This window comes from Podarcis raffonei, chromosome 4 (assembly GCF_027172205.1).
Source record: "Podarcis raffonei isolate rPodRaf1 chromosome 4, rPodRaf1.pri, whole genome shotgun sequence".
Lineage (NCBI taxonomy): Eukaryota > Metazoa > Chordata > Lepidosauria > Squamata > Lacertidae > Podarcis > Podarcis raffonei.
The window spans coordinates 40177779-40195178 of record NC_070605.1 but is presented as its reverse complement, the minus strand read 5'-3'; the positions used below and the strand labels follow the sequence as shown (position 1 = coordinate 40195178).

Genomic DNA, 17400 nt, shown 5'->3' with positions numbered 1-17400 from the left:
CAGTTAGAACAATGCAAAAAAGCATCCCCTCCCCACAAGGTGTGAAGGCAGGCAAGCGCAAGGGGCTTCCCCGTCCGACTTTTCCTGGCATCCCTTTTATGCTAATAATCCGGCTCACACGCCCTGCTCATCATAAACCGGACCCAAAGTAGGACCTTCGCCACTTTGTGACAGACAATCAAGCCGCCAGTCTCCTGACAGCTGCTGCTAGATGCAGGGATCCTGTCTCCACCTGCAGTCTAGCGCCAGGTCACTGTCACTCCCGGGGAGGTGGGTGTCACCATCTCACACACCCCAACCACCGTCCGCCAGCGACAGCCCCTTCTAACTTTGCCTCGCCAATGCGCGTCCGTCTTGGCCAGCAATGCGCCCTGGCGTCCTTATCCACAGAGAGGCTTCCAATATATTGGGGGGTCCTATCCCCCAAAAGGCTGTGGAAAATAAATAAATAAATAAATAAATAAATAAATAAATGCCGAAGGTGAACCTGCTGCCCTGGGGGGAAAGACCAAGAGAGCCATGGACCAGGTTTCCAACCGCGGGATCCAGGGAAGTTCGGACGGCTCCCCTCGAGGATGCGCCCTGCCCGGCTTACCTTCGTTGGTGGGATGGAGGCTCAGATCCGCCCAGCAGCGGAGAGCAGATCCGAGGAGCAGCAGCAGGAGGAGGAGGAGGGCGCCGTGACAATCCATGTTGCTGGTGCAGAGGGCAGCGCGAGCTGCATATCTCCCTGAAGCATGCCACTGATGTGAGCGCTCCGATCGCAGGAGAAGTTACCATGCTCCGCTCGCAAGCTGATGTCAAGTTTGACACTGGAGATAAGGAGGAGTCTGCCGAGCTGGCCCGGGCGGACGGAGCCTCGCCGGGAGGCCCGACGGGTCCTAGCGCACGCCTTGCGCGCGCGCACGCACAAAGAAGAAAAAAAGAGCACGAGGGAGGGAGTCACGGAAAGGGTCTTTTCTGCGCGGATCGAGGAAGGGACCGAGGAGGAGGAGGAGGTGGAGGTGGAGGTGGAGAGGAGGAGGAGCAATCTCCAGAAGAAAGTAGGTGGCGTGCAGGAGCCCGAGGCAGCTCGGCTCAGAGGCACGCCGGATCTGCCGGTACTGTAGATCTGCAAGTTAGCGAGAGCAACGGCGAAACGTCTTTCCTCAGTTCAGTGGGGCTGCGGAAATGAAAGAGAAGGGCGCCAAACGCACCGGCTTGGTTCTGGTATATTGGAAAACAAGGAATCCCTGGGCTCGGGATATGCTCAGAGGCACCCTTGTTCTTTCATGCTAACACTGTGCCTTTTTGAGCCTGGTTCTTATTTGGTTTCTCTCTCTTTTTGGTGTTTTTTTGGGGGGGCGGGGTTGCAAAAAAGGAAGAAGTAGATTCAAGAAGTCTGGAGTCTGCCCAGCCTTGCTTGCTCGCATTTATTTATTTTCCATTTTAAGCGCGCTTAAGGCGCTCTCTTTCCTTAGCAGGGGAAAGCGAGCGGCTCTTTTGATCAAGCCATCAAAAAGTGGAGTCCCCCCCCCCTCCGATCCCGCGGCAGAAGCTTGAAAGAAGCGGAGGGAAAGAGCAACCCCTCATAAGCCAGGACCCCCTCCCACCTCCGAGGCCCTAGAGCCTCCTTCTCTTATTTGGGGGTGGGGATGTGCAAAGAACAGAAGGCAGAGGCTCCTCCAACTCCCCAGATGTGAAAAGGACGCGGGACACCCGCACCCCGTCCGGCTCTCTATATGGGGCGTGGCCCCCGGCCAGAGAAGCAACCTGGCCCGCGTCCTCGCTCACCTGCGCTCAGCCAAGCGGAGGACAGGTGGGAAGCCCGGGATGGGAGGCGCCTGCAGCAACCCCGCTCCCACCAGGGCTGCTCCCTTGGAAGGTCTGTTACCTTCCTCTGGGAGCGCCCCACTCTGTGGCACCGCTTTCCCCTCCCAAGGGAGAGTGGGAGAGGCGAAGGAACAGGTAGAGACTCAGAGATGCTAAGCCGCTGAAGGGATCAAGCGCCAGCAATACCTTTATGAACTGCCAGTCCCGGTGGGGTGGGCTGCATGGATCCACTCCCACCCTAGAGGGAAATCCTAGGGAGCGGCGAGGGCGGGGTGGGGGCAATCGGCGTAAATTGTGCGCAGTCGTAAGGAGCTGCCCTCGATTTCTTTCCAGGCTGCCCAGCGGAGCGAGTGGGGAGCGGTTGCTACTCTCCACCCAGCCAACCACCCGCCCGCGCCCAATAAGTGGCAATGCTCAGAGAAAGAGGTGTTTCGCAGATTGGCGGAGGCGGGGGGCGAGGATCTTGCTATGTTTATTCCTGTTTGGACAATAGCGTGTTGAAGAAATCAAAAGCGCCTAGCCGAAGGTGTCCTTTGGCACAGCCCCAGGCCCCAGCAAACTGTTCGCAACAAGCCTAGATTTTTATTTTTCTTATTATTCTATTTTGCTTGCGCGGGTGCGTTGTTTTCGCTCCAGCTGCACGTGGTAGCAAAAGCTGTCGCGGTGCAAAATCCATGCGTTTCATCCGCTTGGGGAAGGGGCAGCATCAAAGCATCAGTGAAAGTCGAAAATCGATCAGGCATGCCTTATTTACTCACAAGCAGTCTTCGCCCCCCCATGCCAGTCAGCCACCCTCCTGCGGGGATCCTCCCCTCTCCCCCTGCTTCTTTCTTAGCGCTCGTGGCATCAGACACTCCCCGCCGTTTCCCATTCTGCGTGACTAGACGTTAGCCCACACAGCTGCTTCGCCCCACCTCCCCCTTGTGATGTTGTAGGAAGGATGCTGGTTTCCGAATCGGACGCAGTAAAAAAACTATTCGCGAGGCTTTTAGTTACAGAGGCTGCACTCTAGGTTTGTAGGATCTCTTCTGGAAATCGGGTGTCTACGTGCGATAGGGTGGGCGTCAGCTCAAGCTCCGGGAAGGGACAAACTTCAAGCTCGAGGCTTACGTGCAATGCTTGACTCACCAGACGACCGTGGAAGAGAGTGCCTCTGAGCATAGGGAGAGTCCAGATCCCTCCTTGGACCCTCAATAAGGGTGTGGATTTGGTTTTTCAGCTGCTGCGACCCCGCCCCCCCAGAAAACCCAACCCCCCATGGATCGTGTCACGCTAAATGGAGAAAAATAATCGTCAAAATTACTCCACTATAGAGGGAAATTATGGAGCGGTGGTGTAGGGTTTTTTTGGGGGGGAGGTGTCACGGTTTAATTGTTTTATTTATTTATTAAATTTGTATACCACCCTTCATCTGAATATCTCAGGGCGGTTCATAGCACAAAACACTTCGTTTTACTATCCAACTACCCAAAGCACCATGATGGCACAATTTAGGTGGAGGCAAAGAAGCAGTGGTTTGTCATCTCATTAGAGTCCCCCCCTCTCCTAATCCTGACTGTAGGCTGTAATGTAGATTAAGCTCATGGGGGGATGGGGGTTTATCAGTGGAGTTAAGACCGCAGCCTTGTGTTCAGTGATTAGGAAGTTATGTTGAATTAAGTGGGATTTACTCTGGAGGAAACATGTGGGGCATAGGATGGGGCTGCTGGTGGTCATGCTGACTTCTTCATTCCATACCAAATATGCAAGCTGATATTCTACTGTGCCATCTGCAAAGCTTATAAAAACTCTAGTGGAGTGATCAGCCGCAGTGGGGGAAATCCAGAGTTTAGCATGCATTGAAGCAATCACTAGACCACCACCCCCGAAACTTGTGATGTGCTTGTAAGTTCTTCCTCAGCCCATGGCCAATGGCAGTGAAGCCAGAGCCATTTGCCTTGGGGGAATCAGCAGCGGTGGGGAGCATTAATCCCCCAACTGTGGGCCTGTGCCAGACACAAGCAGAGGAAATTAACTCAAACCGAGACAGCTGCTCTTTCCAGAAGAACAAGACATCAAGAGATCCAGTCATAGATTTCCTGCGGATCATTTTAGTCTTGTACACATCCCACATGACTGCACATCAGGGTTGGGTAAATTGTGGCCTCTAGATGTTGCTAGACTCCAGCTTCCCATGTTAGAACCAATATGGTGTCACGACTGGAGGTTTAGGCTAGGACAGGGTTTCCCAAACTTGGGTCTCCAGCTGTTTCTAGGCTACAGTTCCCATCATCCCTGACCACTGTTCCTGCTAGTTAAACTTCCTGTTGAACATCTGATGCTTTATTATTTCAGCAAGCATTTTAAGGAGCTTCCAGATGACCTTGGAATTGAGCATTCATCCTGATCTGCTTGCAGGCAGTTCAGACAACGTTGGCTATTTTAACAACCGTTTGATCTTATTAGTTTGGGGCTTTCCTTATCACTTTCCTTACTGCAAAAAGCCCAATCTTTTGGGAATGCGAGTTTGTTGTGCAAAAGCGCCAAAATCGCTTTTAATTGTGCAAACTGCGTTTGCTAGTATGTGACCGAATCCCACCTGAAAATAACAACAGTTGAAAAGTGCCCTAAGTGAGACTTTCCTCTTGCTTTCATGATTCAATCCTAAGCACTTTAAAACTGTGGTATTAAGTGGTATTTTAAATATATATATTAAAAATGCAATGCAAATAAATGAAAATAAACAACTATTAAAAATATATCGGAGCCCATGCTATCCTCCTGTGCAGCTGGCACTGGAGCCCACATTCAAGGTTGTGTGAATTTGACTGGCCCTTACATAGACAATAATACCCTTTCAGAGCCAGCAAATCACACAAGAAGTCCCTTCAGCAACACAGCATTCAGCCTCTCGTTGCCTCACTGTGGGGATTCATTCTGTGACGCTGGGTATAAAAATAAGGATGATAAAACAGCCTCCCGCCAAGTACCTGCCAATAAATCACAAAAGAACCATCTCTTTCTGTCTCTCCATCCCCCCCCCCCCCCGCTGCCCCATACACACATGCGGCTTTAGCAGTTCCCGAGGGAGCCTTGCTATAAAAGATGACATAATTCACAGAAAAACCCGGGCCTCTCCCTTTAACATTGCAGGCCATTCACAATCTGATAATACTGGGTTACTGCTCTTTTCCCAGCTCGCGCTCACACAATTGCGACCAGAAGCAATGCTATCAAAACTCAAGTAACTCCTTGGCAGAGGTATTGCGGAGTTTGTCAGTCACGTTCCCTTTGCCACAGAGAGGCAATTGTAGCCCTTTATGCTTCGGGAATTTGTCAATTTGGAAGCTTAAGATAATAATTCACATCCCGGGAAGTTCTTATGGCTCCTCCGAGATGCCCTATATGCAAACGAGGCTCGCATATTCAGCCCTCATCTTCCTTGCTCGCTTGGCCGTGATTCCGTTGGCACCAGGCGCTTGTTATGTAGAGCTGATCGCCCTCTCATACTTTCCACTCGGAAAGCATGTTTTTAATAGAATTCATTAAAGGGCTATGTCTTAAATCCTCTGCTCCATTTATCTAGTCGTATAGGCCTCAAATGAAGTCATTCTGAGGGCTGCTGCAGGGAAGATAAATGCCAGGCCTGCTGGGATCCATTAGGGCTCTTCTACACGTCTGCCAGCTTGAGGGAAGTGAGAAAGGGAAATAATAAGGGATCAAACTTCTTTCGTTGGGCAGCACTGTGCAGGCACATTGCCGACCTCTTAGCCCACCAGGGCCGGCTGTAGATTTGGAGCAGCCAAGAATATGGGCACCCATCACTGACTGTACGCTTAAATCTTCACAGGCCTGAATAAAGGCAGGCCAATTGGTGACCCTCCAAACGATGAGGAACTACTACTCTCAACATCCCTGTCCTTTGGGCGCACTGGCTTAGACTGATGGGAGCTGGAATCCAAGCACACCTGGCAGGTCACAGCCTCTGCCATCCCTGGTGTGAATCAAAATATGAATGTCACTGAACACAACCTCACTGAAGTTATGAGTGACCAGGCAGAGGCCTTCTCGGTAGTGGCGCCAGCCCTGTGGAACACCCTCCCCTCAGATGTCAAGGAAATAAACAACTACCTAACTTTTAGAAGACATCTGAAGGCAGCCCTGCTTAGGGAGTTTTAATGTTTGATGTTTTATCACTTTATTATTATTATTAATTCTGTTGGGAGCTGCCCAGAGCGGCTGGGGAAGTCTAGCCAGATGAGCGGGGTATAAATAATAGAATTATTATTATTATTATTATTATTATTATTATTATTATTATTATTATTATTATTATCAGCTTTATACTCTTCATTGGCAAGCACCGTGTACATGTGTGAGTGTGGGAGAGAAACTTACAGATAGCCATAGTGCTTACCTATGTGGACAGAATTGGTGGCAGGGTGGGGGGTGAAGCAATTTTCAGTTTTATAGGCAACTGATGAGGTGGAAGGGGATCCATTTCATAGCCACCAGATACACCTCCCACTAAAAATACATTTCACCACACACATGCAGGGGGGGGGCAGTGATATTAACAGAAACTATTCCCACTGGTATCTGCCCCCACCTTTTGCTACTCTACGTAGGGGATAAGAGAGCCGAAAATAATATCAATATATTTCACATCTGGCAACTAATACACCCCTTTGATTTCAGATAGTACATGAGGACTAAGCCTCCTAGAGCACAAGATACATCAGGAGGCTTGGTTTGGTCAGAATCAAGTATAGACTTCCAGAGTTAACACTAAATACATTATTTCTGGCAAATGAGCCACCACAGCTGCTAGAGGGCCATGAAAATTTGTGTCCCGGGCTTTTTAGATTCGTCTACTCATGTACTATCTGAAACCAAAAGGATGCATTGGTTGCCAGATGTGATTCCCCCCCCCCAGCTCTCCTATCCCACTAATAGGATAGTTGCCTAAAATCACTGACTCAAGTCACAATGGATTCAGGTTGTGAATACTTTCCCCCCGTTTACACCTGCTTAAAGTTCTTCCTATCAAGGTCATAGTAAACTTAACAAAAAATAAAACAGCTGCATGTGGGAGGAATGTATTTGCAGAATATTATTTTTTCCTCATTCTCTCCTTGAGTTTGACATGAGAAGCATCCAAAGCTCATGAGACTTCATAATTGGATCCAATATAAGCTGCTTAAGCAATAGTGCCTCAACTCAGATTGAATGCAAAGTAATTCTAAATTTCAAACAATTCACTACATTCACAAGCATTCAGCTTCATCATATGTGATTTTAACCTCAGATGTTTTACACTCACACATACACGTGCAACATGAGCAGGATGTCATGCATGATTACATGTTTCTTATGGAAGTTGGAGTGTATAGGTAGCATACATAGCTCATCATGGACTCAAGGATTCTGAAAACAACACAAAACTAGTTTGTTTCTTATAGAACCAAAATGGAAGTTGTGTGTTGTTTTGTTTTCCATTTATTGTTGGAAAAACTTTTTGCTGTGCAGTTTGCCACTTTAAATACACATCCTTTTTTTCTACCTTCATGTCAACTTATTTCAACAGCAATAGTTCAACCAACATGTCTCTAACTGTACATTTGCCTACTGTAAATATTCTCTTAAATGGTGCTGAAAGAATATCGCCAGAAGGAAATATAAATGCAATGTTTCCCAAAGTGTGAGATATGCTGTATTGAAAGAAGAGTTGGTAATTTTGTGGACAAGCGCAGGAAATAGGCAACTTAAGGAAAATTCATTTTTTTTCAGATAGCCAGAAATCAAAAGGAATTTGAGTTTGTGTGTGCTTTCTCTCCATCATACTGTAGCCTGTATAAAGGCAGTTTTGTGTGCATTATTTACTTCAATAAGAATAATTTGCTTCTACTGTAAAGGTGCCTCTGAAGAATAGGAACAGGCATTATTGGCATTCTGCATTACAGGATAATGCAATCTATCCACTCCAACTTCCATAAAACCGTTCCGGAGAAACATGTAACTATGATTTATGGTATCCTGCCAATGCTGCACTTTTATATATTTTTTAATATATCTGAGATTAAAATCCTTACTAAACGCAAACTTTATATTGCACATTTTTCTTCCCTTAAAACAGAAAGTGACACCACCTTTCTGGGAGTGCGAGATCGAAAATTCTGAACACACGGTCGGAGTGCTGCGACAACATGCTTGAATACAAAATAGGAAAGCAACTTTCTATGTGATGAAAAATATTACGGGATTATTAAAAGTAACTACAGAAGTGATCAATCATTCTGTCCCTGGGGGCTCAAAGTTGCAGTCTGATTCCAAAAAAGGCTTTTTAATGTCTACAGAGCTTGATTTGCACTTTTAATTAATTGCACCACATATAGTAAGACTCCAATAGTCAAGATTTAAAATCTCTGTAAATGGCACTTTTTTCTTTCCTTTTCCTTTTTCTAATTAAAAAGCTCAGGATTCATTTTTAATTCAGAAAGGGTGCTTGCAGGGAAATGTAACTGATGGAATTCTCTCTTTAAGAAGTTCAACAGCACCTTTCTCTATGATGTCTTAGTACAATGACCTGGGTCCCATGCTCTACAGTAACTTAACTGGAGTCAAATTGCAGACTGAAATCTCCTTAAGGCAGGGACCTGTCCTTTTGCTCTCTGTAAAGCACCATACATGTTGATAGGGCTGTGGTCATCATTACCTTATTGTCACCTTGGGGCGGACTGACATGCTCAGAGTGTGAGTGAGAGGACTTATTTCTACCGGATCCAGAACACAATGAAACAACCATATATTATTTACTTATTTGTACTTCTTAGTAAGATTTCTTACCTGCCTTTGACCACAAGGTCTCTGGGCAGGTTAGAAGTACAGAAGGACAAGTCTGTCATCTTTGTTTCTCATCTTTCCAGTCTTTGATCCAGTCAGCCACATTTCTGCAGCAGTTTGTGATTACTGTGATTATTTTTAAATCCTCATGAAAATTCATCAGCATTTTAGTGCAAATTTCTGCTAATAAGCACATCTCTGTTTGCAATGTTGATTAAATACACACATTTTTGCAAACATTTTTTATATATTATTTTCACTTCCATGGGTATTTTTATGCCATGTATTGTTTTTATTTGTGTTTGCAAAAATGCCTGGAAGGAGGTGATGAGAGCTGTAGTCTAAAACAGCTGGTGGGTTAGCAAAAGTTAGATCAAAACATAAGGGGAATCGGAGAACTTTTGGAAAAAAAGTAACGGATTTTTTTCTTGAAACAAGAAATACACACACACACTATTATTATTATAGTATTATGCTACCAAAATGTCAAGAGATTTTAAAAAAAAGAATGTATACAATTGGCTGCAGATTACTAATAACAACAAATAGCTTTGCTTGTTGCTTCTTGAGATTTGGAGAGTTTCCTCCAGTCTTAATAGCATTGGGCCAGATGGACCAATGGTTTGCTTCAGTATAGGGTAACTTCATATGCACGTAAGAGAAATGATGCTGGTTTCACTAGTGGAAAAAGTATCTGGAGGTTCAAATTGAGGTCTATCTCAGTCCTGTTGCCTGATAGCCATTTCTAAAACAAGACATCGTAGGTTTAGAAGCTAGAACCTTTGTACAATGCATGTGTTCTGCAAAGAGGAGCTGAATTTCCACATTTTTGTCTCTTATAATTCCATATGGAGCAGGAGGCGCATAAGTAAACAACTTCAGCATGGTGTGACCCATACTCAAAATATCTGCTTCTCTAATTTTCAGTTCTCTGCTGGTATTTCCCAGAACTGCTCTCCATGCAATAACTGCATCTTTCTTTTCTGAATAAAATATTAGTCCTTATCTAGTGAGTATCCCTGTCACTCTGTCCTTTGATGTAATAATAGTTTGTGGTGCAAAACATAATGCCACTTCGTTCTGCAAAAAATTCATGAGGCAACACAAAAACTAAAAAGACCTTGTTTCTGAAAGTTTGACATCTGGTACATAGCTGCACCTAGACTTCAGTTTGAGCACATATGCCTGGCCAATAAATAGCTTCTCAAGCATTCTCTTAACATAGCTCAATTCCCAGAAGACTCACATGGATGATGTTCCGTATTTCTTTCCATAGGTCTGGTCATTCTTCAATAATGAGTCCATCATGCATATTTAACTCTTCCCTGGAGCTTCAACAAGCATGGATTTATTTTGGACCTTCCAATATTCTATTAGCCATCCTTGGGGGGGGAAAGTCTTTTTAAGGAATTTGTAAAATTCTGTCATTCATAATATCTCTTTGGCATTCCTTTACTCTTAGTTTTAAGATTGGTGTATAAGATATCAAAAGCATGAGTTTTCTTGGATCTTTCTCCTTCTCCTTATTCCATATATGCCCGCATGGAGCACCAACAACTGCAAACTCTTTGCCTGATTTCTACAGCACAGTTTCATTTTCCCTGGACCTCAGCTGTCACGTTACCTATATCCAGGAATCCCGATTTATAACAAGTGCTGGCTAGTTTAACAAGTTTCAGAAACCATAGTTTGCAGTGGACTTGTTTTGGAAGGGAGCAGAATTTGTTATAAACCACAATCCCATGTCTAGCTAACACAGCAAGCTCACATTCAAGGCAAGTGTCTAAATGTTGCCAAAGTCATCAGTTGAGAACTTGGGTAATATGGTGAACAGGGACCAAATTTGGTGGCCCCTACTAAATATTTCTTATTTTCACAATAATTCCTTTTGGCACAGTTGCTTTTTTCAAGCCCTTCTCAGTAGGTACCTGTATAGGTTATCAACTTTATTACTATTACTGATACTACTTTGTGCCCCCTTGGCATGGCACCCTGTGTGAGGAAACTTCCTGCACTGCCCCATATCTGCTGCTGCTCTCAGACATGTGGAAGGAGAGGAGGGGGAAGTGCAGAAACCAATGCTTTCTCAGGAAGACCAGGCTCATTCCAGTTTAGGATTTAGCACAATATGCAGATTCATGTTCTAGTGAAGAACTGTTGCATTTCATATTGCTTCTGGGTGCTTTGATTTCATTGATCAATAATATGTACTGTTCTCCGTGTTTCTTTCACAGACTGACGAAGAAATTGTGCAGAACCAAGTCTTCCATCTGTTTATCTGGACCACTTAACCACTAAGTGCAACACATGTTCTTCAAACTCTTCTTTCCACCTTTTCTGGGTTCTGTACCATTTTTTGCTTCAATCTTTTTATTTTCCATATCTCTGCTGCCACTTGCCCAATTGGGGCATTCTGTTTCCTTGTTTGTAAGGAAAATTAATTAATTGAACACATGAGCAGAAGGCAGGTGATGCTAAGCTCCTACTCTGCAGGCCATCATATGTTCATGATGAGGAGCCCTCCACAAATTTGAGGGGGAATGTCTGAAGCTGGGAGCCTCTTTTACTCATTGAGGCTCATGATTGTGGGGTTCCAAACTGTGTGAGGCCTTCATGAGCTTCGGATCCTCAGCCTTTAAACCCATGGAAGGCCCTAAAGTGTGAAGAGAAGACATAATGGAGGGGAGGGCTTGGCAGCATGTATCCACCTTTCCTTGTAGGTTTGCTTACACGCAAGAATACTGAAAACCTGAGTAGGGCTACAGTAATGATCCTGGGAATTAAAGTATTCCGTGGGTGAGCTTGGGATGAAAGAAGTTCTAGGGGACACTCAAACAGAACAAAACATTTGGCAGCAGCCATTTGGGGTTCTGTTGTAAAAGTTGCACACTGTTACATAAAGTTTGTCCCCCCCCCCCTTGCCCTGATTTTGGAGAGTTTGCCGCAGAAAATATTATACAGAATTTCCTTTTAAAAGCACAGTTGCCATCCCATGAGAAATATGAGTCACTCGCTAATTCAGTCCTGCTGAGCCCGATCGCTGATCTCCTTGCTCTGGTCACATACAAAGGCTGTTTGTTTTCTTTTATCTTAAAAAAGTGTCAAGAGAAGTCTGCCTTTCATATAACTTTCTAAAGGGTTGATATTTTCAAAAGCTATAGGAATTTTGTTGCAACGGCTGTCAACTTGTGCAACTTGTTTGCACTTGGGTTCCAACCCCCCCCCTCCCCACAATGCAATCTTGTTCCCCAGTACCAGGTCTTAGTGGGCTATTTTACCGTAATTGCTTTTTCTTATGGGTCTCTTCATATGCCATATGGAGAGCCCTCTAATATCAGACTGGGCTGTGTGTGTTCCTCTAGTCTAGGACTTATTAATGACCCCCACACTCCAGCAACTGATATTTGGAAGCACCATGTCCCTAAACACAGAGATTCAATTTAGCTATCATGACTGAGCTAATATCTGTTGGTGAATCTATTCCTTACCAATGTATTTAAGCCCATTTTACAAACCACCTAAGCCTCTGGTTTTCATTACATCTGTATTGCTCTGAATTCCATAAGTTAATTATTCATTTCATGAAGGCCTTTGTTTTAGCTAACCTAAATGTATTGGCAGACAATTTTATTCTTCGCTGATCTCCAGGTCTAGTTTTATGACATGGTGGGGTTTCTTTGTCTCTATTTTCTCCACCTAATGCATATTTCTGCAGTACTAGGGGCTGCACAACTATTGTCAGGCTCCGGGCTCTTGGCTTCGTCTTCCCCTTTCGTCGTAGATAAGCAGGACAAAGCAAAAAGAGTCTATTTAAAGAGTCTTAATTGATCACAGCAAAAGAACAAAGGATCCATTCTTGGAATAAAGGTGTTCCCAATTAAGGATTCCACCCACTTCCCCTCTAGTCACTTCCGTCTTGAAACCTGATCTCTCAACCACCCTGCTTTTTGTGTAGCCACCTTATCTGCTCTATGTGACCTTGGACTGATAGTCTGGACACTTTCCAGCGAGAAAGAGTCTGTTAGCTCTCTCTCTTCCAGTTCTTCTTCACTTTGCTGTTCACCCCCCAGTTCTTCCCGACTTTTCTTTTCACAACTATGCCCCTCTGCAAACCACTCTTCCAAATCTATACTGTTCCACTGTTCCTGGGCAGCTTCAGAATCCTGGTCAGGAGCAAGGGAAGGGGGAGGCTCACACCATTACTCATCAGAGCAGTACTCCTCAGCCTGGTCTCTGACAACTATTTGCTTTGCTCACCAAATCCACCTACAACCTACTCCTTGTTGCTGCCACCACTAACCCCCTAGGGCCAGGGGCTTGGAAAACTTTTAGGCTCCCGCATTGGCCTAGATCAGCCTTTCTAAACCTGTGGGTCTCCAGATGTTGTTGAACTACAACTCCCATCACCCCTAGCTAGCAAGGCCAGAGCTCAAGGATGATGGCAGTTGTAGTCCAACAACATCTGGGGACCCACAGGTTGAGAACCGCTGGCCTAGATGATCCTCAGGGTCCCTTCCAACTCTACAATTCTATGATCTTGTGGCAACTGTTGGCAAGTGCAATCTACAAAATACAGAAAGTTAGAAAGAAGTGAGAAGGGTGATGTCCAGTGTAGGTACCTGCCTCGAGGAAGGAGGAGTGAAGAGAAGCGATTTATTGGGTCTTCACTGTGACTTGAGGATGCCACAGTTGTGGCTGAGTCCAGAACCTCTGCCCTAGGGTAGGCAATTAATTCAAAAGTAGTGGGACTCCTGACATTTAAGATGAGACAGATCAATTTGTCTCAGTTTACTGCTCAGGTGATCCAACCAGCCTTTAGGCTTCCATTGCTGAATGATGCTAAGGCCTATCCTGACCGATTCAACCCTGGATTCCAAGGAATCCTCCCATTAACGTTCAAAAAGTTTACTTTTGGGGTGATACTGGCTTGTGGTTCCCAAAAGAGTTCTAACCATTCTAAAGGAGAAAAACATCAAAAATAGCTGAGAGGCAGTGGGATGCAATAGGAGACAAGGGAAAGGAATTAGCTAAAGCTAAATAAGTCTTGTGTCAAATAAGCATGAACAGATCTTCCAAAATCAGTCTCATTTCCTCTTTGCTGGAACTCAATCATTGGTTTGTTCCATCCTGTTTTGTGCAGATTTTTAAAAATAATGTATAAAAAGCTTGACATTTAAATTATATGCATTCTTCTACACATTACTGTATGAAATTTTGTTTGTCAAAATATATATTTTCCAATGCTTTTCAGTGCACTTCCCCCCCCAAAGACTAATCCTATACACATTTATCTGTAGAGAACGTACTTCTCTGTGCACTTTTCACACACTGAAATTGCATTGGAAAATACAGAAGAGTGCGCCATCCAGGTGGGAATAGCGTTCCAATTCACCAGCAAGTTCAGGACCTTCAGGACTATGAAACTGGGTCAGTCTGCCTCAGTCTTGATACCAGCAGTGACCCACAGGTTTGGTGCATGCTTGAATAACAGCAGCATGGGGTAAGTGCATAGCCAAGGCACAGAACTGGCGAGAAGCATGGGCCATCAAACTGCATGAGTGAGGATGATTGAACCAAATGAGACTGAGAGGTGCTCAGTTATAGGAAGGAGACATTCTGATGGATCTTAGGTCTGTGGCATCATTTAAGACAGGGCTGGATGGAAGGGACATTCAGTGCTGGTTAAGTCAGGTCCTGAGATGTTACAGAGAAATCATTGCAAGTGCCCCTCTGCTTAGTAGGGAGTCTCTCACCAATCAAAACTCACAGCTAGGTATGACCTAGACATGCCTCATATGGGAAAATGGAGATATTTCCTAAGAAATGCAAATTTAGGCTTAATCCCATTCCCAGGGGAAGGTGCTTGTTGGAGGCTTCCTCTGTTACTGTCCAATGTTAATGAATGCTAAATAAGGGTGTCTACTTGCATTAGATATGGTAGAGGTTCTGGGGTCTAATTAGGCTTGCACTTACATGATCCATCATATGCCTGATGCCTATTGATTAGGACAGCGAAATCCTCTAGAGCAGCTAATACGGGGAGGATATTTGGTGGGAACCACCAGGGCTTTCCCTGATGCTTAGCTTGAGCTGCCTCCGATTCTGTGCTCTGGTTGGTCAAGGGAAAGCCAAAATAATACATTATCTAAGTGTGTGTGCACAGTTCCGGTTGAGCTTCTTGGTTAACACTATGGAACTGCCACTTGAAAAGCGGCTTCTGATATCGACTGAAGGAATGTGCAAGCCATGGAACATATTGGGTGTAACAGTTTTTTGGGTGTGATGTGTTAAGTACCACCTCTTTAAACCAGATACCTTCTTTGAGTTATCCTCCTAGTTGGACTCCTTGACCCTCAAGGTCCCTTCCAACTCAGCAATTCTATGTTTCTTGGCTGGTTTCTCTCTCACTGAACTCCTTTGAGCTCCTGAGTAGCTTAATCCCTTCCCAGCAACATGGACACAAACATTGATACTCCCCTGCACTGAGTGTTTATATATGATTATTGATTATCTCTCCCCACCCCTTTGTTTTGTGTGTCTTGTTTTAACGCTGACATTTCAAAACACAAATTTTAATTTATGTCACAAATTATTATTTTTTAATATGTGTGTCTTTAGCTCTCAGATGTGTTCACATTGCAGCAAACACAGTTTTGTCTATATAATGTGTGAAACATCCTAATAATTACAGAGATGTGCACATTTGGATTTGTTTTTTTGCCACAGAATAGGTCTTTTTCTTTTTCTACTTTTCAAGGGTTGCCATTATATATTCTGTGGTTCTTTCTCTCTACAGGCTCAGACCATAACAATAAACGGTTTTGGAAAGGATATATAAACTTTTCCTGTTTCCTTTGGGAAATATTTCTTCCTTTTTGCACATCTTTTGGGAGCTACTTAGGGTCTGCTTCCTTGTCAGGTTCACTTTACAATTTTTGAGCTTGCCTCTTGCACCCACTACCTGTGTTTCCATCTCTCCCTTTCATGAGAGCATATTTTCAGTATTGCTGCTTCAAACACACACCACAGTTGTGAACCATCTTCCAATTGCAGAGAGGCACTCAGAATTCTTAGCAAGTAGCATCCGCTGTAACCATGGCAAATCTCAAGTTTACATCCAGATAGAAGGACTTCTAAAGCCTTTTCCATATGATGAAAAGCCTCCCCCCACCTCGGTTGCACCCTGATGTTCCTACCATGCAATCCCTCCTTCAAGTACAATAAAAGGAAAAAAACACTGCATGTGCTGCCCGATATGAACTATCTTCCCCCCTTACTCTGGAGCTGCAGAATATTTCATTAATTTATTTACTTGTTACTTTTGTAGATTGCTCTTCCCAAGAGAGCCCCAGGTAATGTACAATCTGGTATCCAAACACAAAAGAGATATCATAAATAAAGCACAGTAACCAATAGAACTTTAAAATATCTATAAAACTCAGAACCATTAAACACACCAAAAAACATCCACAGCTGTTAGGTATTAAAAGAAACTAACCACAGTTTGTAAAAGCCTGAACGAAATAAAACATTTCCAACTGACATCTGAACATGTAAAGTGAGGACAAACATCTCTCTAAAGGGAGGGCATTCCAATGCAGCACACTTTTTAAAGACCAATTGATATGCACTGGGAAGAAGGAAATGGAGAGCTCTCAATACTTTTTATTTTCAGGAAAAGGTGTGCACAAGAGCCGAACCTGACTAGGGACTGGCAAGAGGTTTGTCTGGGTGTTGTCTTGTGATTCTGCCATTTTCAACCTGGCCAGGGATTCGGAACCTCTGGCCCTCCAGAAACTGTTAGACTTCAACTCCTCTATCAGCCCCAGCCAGAACAGCTAATGGTCATAAATATGGAAGGCAGAGAAATTTGATTCAGTTTGCATTTAAAGGTGAAGTTTAAATGAAACACAGTCATCCTCCAAGCCCTGCACTTCTCATTCTGCAATGCAGTAGCCTGCATGGGTGTAGCCAGGGGGAGTTGAGGGGGGCAGCTGCCCCCCATCAAGTAAATAAATAAAAATACTTAACTGATAAGTTACTTAACAGTAAAAATACTTAACAGACAGCTCGGTTCTGCCCCTTCCCCAACAAAAGTCCTGCCCCCCCAACAAAAATGCTGGCTACACCCATGGTAACCTGGCTCAGTAATGCTTTAAAATAAATAAATCATGTACTACAAAAATAATATGTAAAAATGCATTGTATTTGGCAGAATTGCTTACAAAGATGTGTGCGTCAGCAGAGTTTCCACTAATATGCTGATGAATTTAGAGAGGTTTTAAAAAAATACAAGCTGATGTAGAAATGCAGAGAACTGAATTTAATACTGGGAGAAAATGACCAACTAAAAGAAACCAAAACTGAAAGGAAGTTCAGAGTTGTACTCCTGTAATTTCCTGAGAGGGCACAAGTTCCCAGTCCCTGTGTAAAGCAAAAGTAAAGGTATAGAGATTAGAGAAGGAATGGGCAATTTCTTTATATCTCCCTGCCAGGGAGCGGAGTGGATTCTCCCCCTGCAAGCTGGTCAGGAGCCAAAACCACCACTTATGATGCCCACTCCACTTTTCCCAGGAAGGCTCTGGTCCCCTTCAATGACAAGTCTTCTCAGTGCTGGGAAAGAACTGCCAAAGGAAGAGAAGTTCAGAATAGAAGGGTCCTCCCCCCCACCCCACCCCCGTGTGAGGATTCTAAGGAAATGCTAACCTAACAGTTTTGCACTCGCCATCTGAAGTGTAAAATAATATTCTTGAGAAACACAAACCT

General features: G+C 44.4%; 1 protein-coding gene and 1 long non-coding RNA gene across 7 annotated transcripts in view; one reads left to right on the top strand and one right to left on the bottom strand.

The window, feature by feature from the left end:
• EPHA3 (EPH receptor A3) overlaps nucleotides 1-801 on the bottom strand; it is a 201079-nt gene extending 200278 nt beyond the window's left edge. Inside the window, exon 1 of one of the 4 annotated variants that reach the window (XM_053386347.1) lies at nucleotides 596-801. In XM_053386347.1, the coding sequence (XP_053242322.1) occupies nucleotides 596-692 (97 nt within the window). In that variant the 5' untranslated portion in view covers nucleotides 693-801. The remainder of the gene's footprint in view (nucleotides 1-595) is intronic. The other 3 variants (XM_053386346.1, XM_053386344.1, XM_053386343.1) reach the window with 3 other exon arrangements.
• A 152-nt stretch (nucleotides 802-953) lies between these two features.
• Nucleotides 954-17400, top strand: part of LOC128412862 (uncharacterized) — a 119693-nt gene continuing 103246 nt past the window's right edge. For all 3 annotated transcript variants that reach the window (XR_008330171.1, XR_008330172.1, XR_008330173.1), the window contains exon 1: nucleotides 954-1043. This is a non-coding gene — a long non-coding RNA (uncharacterized LOC128412862). The remainder of the gene's footprint in view (nucleotides 1044-17400) is intronic.